Here is an 8351-nt window from a genome sequence, read left to right as displayed (position 1 = left end):
GAAATACATATAATTTTCTAAGTGCTACAGAAAGACGGCATTGTGCTGTAGAGTATAATATGTGCAATATTGACTTACACTGGACATACTGATGTGATTTCACTGAGCTTGAGCCTGCCATATCTATACTTTGTCTGAATGTGCACTTACTTGCACATACTAAAAATGCAGCTCTTTGACCCTTTCTGAGTTGCACTCAAAGTGCATTTTCTTCATGTGCACCCTGTTGTGCTGGAGACAGAGTCGCTGGTGGAAAGGCTGACGGTGTTGAATCCTACAAAGTCTGGACTGCCTTCAGTAACTTGTTGCTATACTTCCTGCAGTTTTATGGAGCTGTTTTGAAACAGCTTGTCAGGTATAATGGCCTTTTGCTGCTGAGTGAATTTCCACCCTTGTTTGGCAATCTTGCAAGTCTATAAAAATAGATGTGCAGTTACAAAAATATTCATGCAGTACAGTATTAACTCTGATGACCTTGGTTATTAAAACTAAAACTAAAACTGCATAAATTATATAGTGCTGATATAAACACAGTGACGCTGTACCTGTTCTCTTGTCTTGATCTATGAATTTTGGTGGACACAAAGTATCTGCTCATGTTGGGTTGCACTCTTTGTCCTGTTCCTTATAGTCATTCCATGAACAAGACCATTGTCTGTTATAGTAGCTTGAATTACATGAGAAATCATTACTCTTTGTCTTGCTTCATCCTCCTAGGCTCCTTGAATTTCCTGTTGTACCCTGTCTATGACATGTATTCTGCCTCTCTGATAATTTCAGTCTATTGTAGATATGAAACCAATAACTTCAACAACCTGTGTGCTCTCTGAACTGGCTTATATTCGCTGTGTCACATCATTGGGAACAAATGTGATCGATTTTAATTTAGGACATCTGTGCTTTATGTACCTTTTGCCATTTGTGCACACATTCACACACTGGTGATGGCAAGCTACATTGTAGCCACAGCCACCCTGGGGCGCACTGACAGAGGCGAGGCTGCCGAACACTGGCGCCACCGGGCCCTCTGACCACCACCAGTAGGCAACGGGTGAAGTGTCTTGCCCAAGGACACAACGACCGAGACTGTCCAAGCCGGGGCTCGAACCGGCAACCTTCCGATTACAAGGCAAACTCCCAACTCTTGAGCCACGATCGCCCCCGTGTTTATGGCCACTGAGCACTTGGTTCAGACAATGAGTTTTAGTGTTTCAGCAATTCAGAAAAATTCTAAATTCACCGTGTAACAACTTCTCAGTAGCTACATTATTCTGACAGGTTGTGTGAATGATCAGATAATAATTGTGGTTCCAGGCACAGATTAAACTGTTGATCTGTTGGTGAGGTTTTGCCAACAGAGTGAGAAATATTTTGAATTTAGTTTGAAAGCTGGATTTTGAGTTTAGAGATTAAAGCTTGCAAGGTTTGAAGAAATGTGTATTAACAGCTGGAATATTGACTTAAAAGTCACGACATGAAAGTACTCTATGGTTTCTAGAATTGATGTTCCGACTGCGCACATTTCTTTTTTACCATTCTATTTTATTTTAAGCGTATGTATATTATTCAAACAGTGCAAAAACAAACAAGGAATGTATTCTGAAACTATGGGGGATGCTCTGGTTTGATCCAGCATGTCTACTCAGCCTAACAGGCCTCATTTTGGACAACCGCATAGCACAAAAGTAGATTTGAAGCTTTGTTTATGTGAAGATGTATGAGATTGCATTTTTATATAGTTTTAAAATAATTCTCTTAATTCTTTCAGATAAGAAAAGGCTGAGAAAAGTATTTTTTTAATCATTTATTTGACCAGCGTCAAGCCCTGCGACAGACTGGCGACCTGTCCAGGGTGTACCCCGCCTCTCGCCCTATGACAGCTGGGATTGGCTCCAGCACCCCCCGTGACCCTGAAAAGGATAAGCGGTAGCGAATGGATGGATGGATGGATGACCAGCGTCATGGTAGAGCAGCAGCCTATCTCAGCCTGATCCACTGCTGCCACTTTACAATCACCAAATAGTTTTAAATAAATATCTTTGCACCGTGAGAGCACCCTGAGAAAACTGATGATGCACAGCAGACTACAGCCGACATGCAGATTTGAACCCAAACCTGGTCTCTTGCTGTGAGGTGACAGCGCTACCATGTTACACCACCACATTGCTTCCCGCCGCTTTGAAGGCTTAAAGGAAGGTTTTGGCAGTCATCTGATACACACTGATATTTTCTCAGTTCCGAGAAAGTGAAAAGAAGAAACCAGGCATTCCTTGAAAGTACAGTTACCAGTGGAGTGTGACATTAGATCATGTTTTTAATCCAGTGTTACAGAAAGCGACACTGATTTTCACCCAAAATGCAAGAAAGTGATTAAAACACAGATACACAGGAAGCATAACCATGGGAACTATAAATACATAACCTGAATGACAGCTATACGCTGTGCACCTTACTGAAGTATTCACACATAATTTGTGAATACATTTATATATAATTTACAGTGCAAATAATATAAAAATCTACTGAATGATGACTTCTTTCAAAAGTGTTGTTTGTGGTTTGCTGTTGCCATGGAGAAGAATATTTTGGAGACAAGAAGAGGGATAAATGACTTGGAGAAAAAAAGAGATCATCTGACCCTTTCACTACTAAATGAGGGAGCAAAGAAAGAAAGTAAAAAAGGAAGAAACCGTTATTGTATTATTTTTTCTAATATTTTTATTCCATTTATTTGTTTATTTATTTAGGTAAAAATTATAAATAAGAAAAATCTTGAATGGCATATGGAGACATTCAGACACTGATCAATTTCTGACATATTTTTAAAATACTGCAGATCTCCCTGCTGCTGAGCTGAGCGCTACCATATTTTCTGTAAAATCAGTCTCTGTACAGCTGTGTGAGCATTTCATCTGCCTCAATTTATCTTCAGCTCATCCTTTAATACTAAGTAACACCTAATGGCTCGAAGCAGTAAAGGATAATGGCTTTATGCTGGACTATCAATGAGTGTATGAGTGTGCTTAATATTCTGTGCTTTGTTGCGTGTGTTTGTGTGCATGGTGTGATTCTTTTTTCTGTCCTCTAGGAAAGGGAATTTCAGTTTTGCATCATTCAAAGCTGACAACAAGGCATTTGCATTTAATCTGACCCATGAAGAAAGACAGATCTCTCTTTCTTATAAGGTATTATGTTGTACACTAGATGTCTGCTGGTTGTGATAGTGCGTCTAAGTGCACCCTTAGCTGTGGCTGCATGCTCAGGCAAAGACTTAGAAAAAAAGCACTCTCGCTGACTGCAGCTCTGACACCCTCTTTGTGGCTATGACTGTAGATGTGGGCTCATGGAGCTGTCCATGACTGCAGCTGTGCTCATGGTTGGCGCTTTATGATTATGACTGCGACATGCTGGTTTGTAATTGGTGTAAATGGAATACATGCAGCTACTGTGTGTTCAATTGTGATTATGGCAAGGGGATGTATTGAAGCTACTGTACGCCAATAACAACTTATCTGTATCAGCACAGAGTGGACCACAGCTGCAGAATCTGAACTGTCACCACAAATCCAGCCACCTCTTCGTCATTCACAGCTGGAAGAGTGACAGCTAGGAGCCTATGTGGCGGTAATCAGCCTTTTAAAGTGAGTAATGACTACTAAATGCATCACATAACAGAATCAGTTCCTGCAGGGTTACCTGCTGTCTTAGCTTTAACTTGGAGAAGCACATAATGGAATCATTTCTCGAAACATTCCATCCTTTTCTCAAAAATCAAAACACAATATCCAGTTTTCAAATCACAGCCACAAAACTCAATCATTTGCTGGTATTGTCATTCAGCTCATTCTCCCCTGGCATGTAACATTTTAATAAGATTAGCAGAAATACGTATGAGCAGTTTTGAGTGGCTGTGTTTAAGAAATGGCATCCATACTGTAGTTGTGTTTTAACGCCTGCCTCCAGTGGTTGCCATTATGCAGGGTGGGTGAATGAGTGTGAAAAAGACTGAGAAAAAGAGACTGAGAACAAAGTATGTTGAAAGAGAAAGGTATAAAAGAGTAACAGGTCTGAAAGAAATTCTCTGTGATCTTTTGGATGGAATTTTTACTAAGATCTCACATTTATATTACTGCTCTTTCGTATTTTTCTTGAGTCACTCTTTTGATGTTATTCACACTGTTTGTCAGAAACTACCATCTGTATTTTGAAGTCCTGCTGGTACAAAATTTGCACAAAATGCAAGGAGTATCTTTATGATGACAAATAAGGAAAAGAATGTGTGCACACACATATAACCCAGTTTTGCTGAGTTGTTTGCTGATTTTTTTTTTTACACATTGCATTAATCTGTTTGTATAGCAAGAACATAAAATGTATCCATCTAAGGTAGTTTTCTGTTATCCTGAAAGCATAGCAAAAGAGTGACGTCAAAACACAAAAGGGCCTAACAGCGCAGAGCATAGTGTCCAATTAGCTTCAGAGCTGAAAAACAGACAGAGAGAGAGAGAGGGGAAGAGAGAAGGAGGGGGGGGGGGTCTGTGCGGACCTTATTAGCACCAAGCTCTGACTGCAGGTTCCCTGGAGAGTTGTGTTGTGATGTCTATGGGGCTAGTAGGCAAAGAAATGTTATGCTGGTCATGCATGGCTCACCTGTAAGCATAGACACCCTCACAGTAGATGTCTCACCAAGTGATGCTTAGAAAAAGAGCAGCACCCTTTGGCAGGCATGATTGATTGAAATCAATAAGCACACTTAACGCCTGCGTGGAGTCCAGTCTGTTCTCATTCACACAACAGAGCATTGTAAGTTTTTTCAGATTCATTATCTCTTAGAGTGTTCTCATTATGATTTTAGCATCTAGCCCCACACTTCCCCCTGCTGGTGCACTGCAGGGAGGCACTCTCCAGATGAGGCAGTCTTTTCTAAAGCACTAACTCCCTATCTCTGAGACAAATTCTCACCATCCTAAGGCAATTTCATCTCATTTCCCCCCCCCCCCCCACAAAAACTCAAACAGCTTACACGGTTAGACACAATTAGCAAATCTCATTTGCAAGGCTCTAATTATATTCGTTCTTACTAAAACACATTTTTCACAGCAATTTACTTGTGATACATAACGCTAAGCAGAAGTTAATCAGCTACAGCACAGATGTCATTCCTTAAGGACAGCAATTCAGAATTGTTTGCAATTGTTACTAATGATCTAATTTAACAAACACACTGCATGCCAGTTCAGAGTGCACAGCCAACAAGGGTTAGCCGAAGGTTAAGACCAACAGTGGAGGAAGACAAGAAAGATGAGGAACAACAAGAGTAGCTGACAATGATTCACAGAGCTGAATTTGTATTTTAGAGCTTTTCACTGTAATTTGACATATGAGGCCTAAGGAGATGTCAGTGGTAGTGCACTGCACTGGTTTTAGTACAAGTGCAGAGCATCATTAGGCTGTAAAAACAAGCAAATCTACTAAATAGATAGCAAAAACTTCAGGAGTGGCCAAATCAACAGTCTGGTACATTCTTTCAAAAAATGTCTGCAGTGGCTAGTTCAGGAACACCGAAGGACCTGAAAGACCACTGCAGGGGTGACAACCCCCAAAACCTGCTGACCCCTCCAGCTCCTTCAGAATCATTAAAGCGATGGACGGGACTTCCAGTCGATCAATCAATTAAAAGAGATTATCATGGATTTCAAAGTCTTATTTTGTTTAAATACATACATATTTTCGGTGATAGAGGTAGGTGTATCAGTGTTAAGGTTTATAAATAAGAAATGAATGGAAATACAGTCAGTTTAGACCAAGGTGCAAGCCACTGGTTACACTCGAAAACAAGATAAGTCCTCATCTAAAACAATTCATAAAAAAATAGCTCATGATCTGAAACATTCCACACTATTTTTAAAACATGGTGGATGTAATGTTATGACATGTAAGACTGCCAGTATAACAGGGGCACTGGTGTTTATTTATGATGTGAGCACTAATAGAAGTTACAGGATGAAATATGATGTGCACAGGGCTATACGCTCTCTTCAATTAAATTAACGCTGAAAGCTTGCACTTTAACCATATGCTGATTGTCTCATTTAAAATCCTGTGGGGGTGTATGAGCCAAAACTCCAAAAACTGTCTTTCTGCAACATATACGAGCCTATCTGTATATGTCATACTGTGATTTACTCATTAAGGTGCCTGCCTTTCTCATTTTATATGTGAATCTGACCAAAGGACTGTAAATTACTGTATGTGTAATTATATGTCTGCATATAAAGCATTAATGGATCTCTACTGTATGCTTTCTTCTGTTTCTTTTTGTTATGTGAAAGATGGGAGCTGGACACAGTTGACAACCCGGACTCAGCAAATTAGACCATCATAGTCTTGAATGTGAATCTTGAAACTTCTTGTGTTTACTGCTGTTGTGTTATGATGTCCCGAACACTGTGTTTTCAGGTGTTTTTTTTTTTTTTTTTTTGCTTTTTTAAAATAGTGTATAGAGTGTTATTATTTTGGATTTTGTCCAGAAAAAATCAGAGGTTTCACAATAGTAAAACTGGGCTTTCAGTTTAGAGGTCTGACAAAAGGATGGAGATTATGCATAAGAATGTGCTTTAGCAACTTTGAAAATCTATAATTAGGCAACAAGATCATTAAAAATAGTTGAAAAATAAAGGCTTTTCCAAAAGTTGCACAACACTTTATTATAAGGGTTTCCATTTAAGAGTGGATGCCTTCCAGCTCTGCATCTGCTGCAGTGTTGTTTTCAACAAAGGCTGGCGCGTGTAACTGCCTCACCGCCCCTCCCACAGACGCACACGAGCCTCCTTCCATTTCTCACTGAGCACACAAAGACATTAGGGCACGTGTTTCTTCACACCTTACACCCAAATGGCTACACAGACAGACAGAGATAAAGAAAGGGATCAAGAGTTCAGCCTTTTTTCTCTCACAAAAGTTAAGCTGATTAAAATAGGTGCTTGAATTTTAAATTACGTTGACAGATAAGCAAAAAAAAGCAACACACACACACAAAACCTGTCACAATATTGACAGTACAAAACACATGCAGACTTTGCAATCTGCATACATAATACAACTGTGCAAGCAGTTGTATTAATAAATAGCTAGAAATTGACCATTACTGATACAGTTTTAAATGGATTACTATCAGGCAGTTTAAAAAAAATCTTCATGCAAAATTAAACCAGAAGGTGACCAAATGACCGTAGTTTGTTGAAGTGTGACTTCGCACCTTATCACCGTGGCGCATGGAAACACTTGGGGACGCGTCAAAACGCAATTTGGCACGGGTTTCCAGGGCCTGATAAAAAGACGGTTCCTGTCCGCTTCCCCACATCCTCACAACACTTTACGAAAAGCTGACCACCACAAGGAGCCATGGAGACCTGCGCTAACAAGAGTGGGCTATCGTCTGTTTCTAACGGAGGCAATTCGAGCCAGCAGTCCGAGTTGTGGAGGCCATGGTTTCGAAATGAGGATAACAATGTCCGACACAAGGTAAGTTTTGCACGTTCAAGTTTGTATTTTTGAAATCCAAACACGCACTGCTTACTTGACAGAAAGACTAAAGAAATCTCTTTGTTTCAGAATCTTTCAAACCATGGAGACCTCAGTGGCGCAAAAGATCCGAAAACACCTCAAGTGATCCATCCAGTCAAGTAAGTGGAGCTTTATTAATTAAGGCATCGTTGAATAAAAGAGTAAAGTCTACAAATATAAAAACATCAATTGCTTTTTGTTCTAAGGTTGTACTGGCCAAAATCGAGATGCTTTGATTATCTGTACCGGGACGCAGAAATACTCCTTCGCAACTATCCAGTCCAAGCAGCAATCTGCACCTACGAAGACTCCAGCAGCGACGAAGACAACGATGATGACGAGGAGGAGGTTGAAAAGGAGCGGAACTAAATGTCTTCGTGAACTTTGAAGAATGTTGCATGCTGTCATATTGGACACTATTTATATATATATATCTTTTAATTTATTCCTGTAATTATATGTAAATAGTTCAAATACCAGTTACCAAGCTTAAGTTATTCCTTTCACATTTCTACCTCCTTTGTATTTTATAATAAAATGCAGGAAATAAATTTCGTTATCTGGAGTTTATTTGCTTTTTAAATAATCACTGCACACTCACACACAAATTAAGCATTCAGCGCTGCATTGATTGACTGAAGTGTTCAAGGGAAAATGAGAACTTCTCCAGTAGACTGTGACATTTTCCATTCGAAAGATATCAGGTTGATTTTATGCAAGTGCAGAACTTGTTTGGGCCTTTCTTACTTACTGTATTTATTTATAGCACTGAAACATCTAAAACC

General features: G+C 39.7%; 1 protein-coding gene across 1 annotated transcript; it reads left to right on the top strand.

Moving 5' to 3' along the window:
- The first annotated feature begins 7404 nt into the window (after nucleotides 1-7404).
- On the top strand, nucleotides 7405-7935 carry ripply2 (ripply transcriptional repressor 2). Its single transcript, XM_040018561.1, has 3 exons — nucleotides 7405-7524; nucleotides 7615-7685; nucleotides 7773-7935. The coding sequence occupies exons 1-3, from the start codon at nucleotides 7405-7407 to the stop codon at nucleotides 7933-7935; spliced, it is 354 nt and encodes a 117-aa protein (XP_039874495.1).
- The last annotated feature ends 416 nt before the right edge of the window (nucleotides 7936-8351 follow it).

This window comes from Simochromis diagramma, unplaced genomic scaffold (genome assembly GCF_900408965.1).
Source record: "Simochromis diagramma unplaced genomic scaffold, fSimDia1.1 OVJJ01000802.1, whole genome shotgun sequence".
Classification (NCBI taxonomy): Eukaryota; Metazoa; Chordata; class Actinopteri; order Cichliformes; family Cichlidae; genus Simochromis; species Simochromis diagramma.
Note: the sequence above shows the minus strand (reverse complement) of the source record. Positions and strands in the feature narration are given on the sequence as shown.

Bases quoted from the DNA above. Each gene is read 5' to 3' on its own strand.
- ripply2 (XM_040018561.1), top strand. From the start codon at position 7,405: ATGGAGACCTGCGCTAACAAGAGTGGGCTATCGTCTGTTTCTAACGGA. The intron at 7,525-7,614 runs GTAAGTTTTGCA...TCTTTGTTTCAG, and splicing joins ATAACAATGTCCGACACAAG to AATCTTTCAAACCATGGAGA. The intron at 7,686-7,772 runs GTAAGTGGAGCT...TTTTGTTCTAAG, and splicing joins CAAGTGATCCATCCAGTCAA to GTTGTACTGGCCAAAATCGA.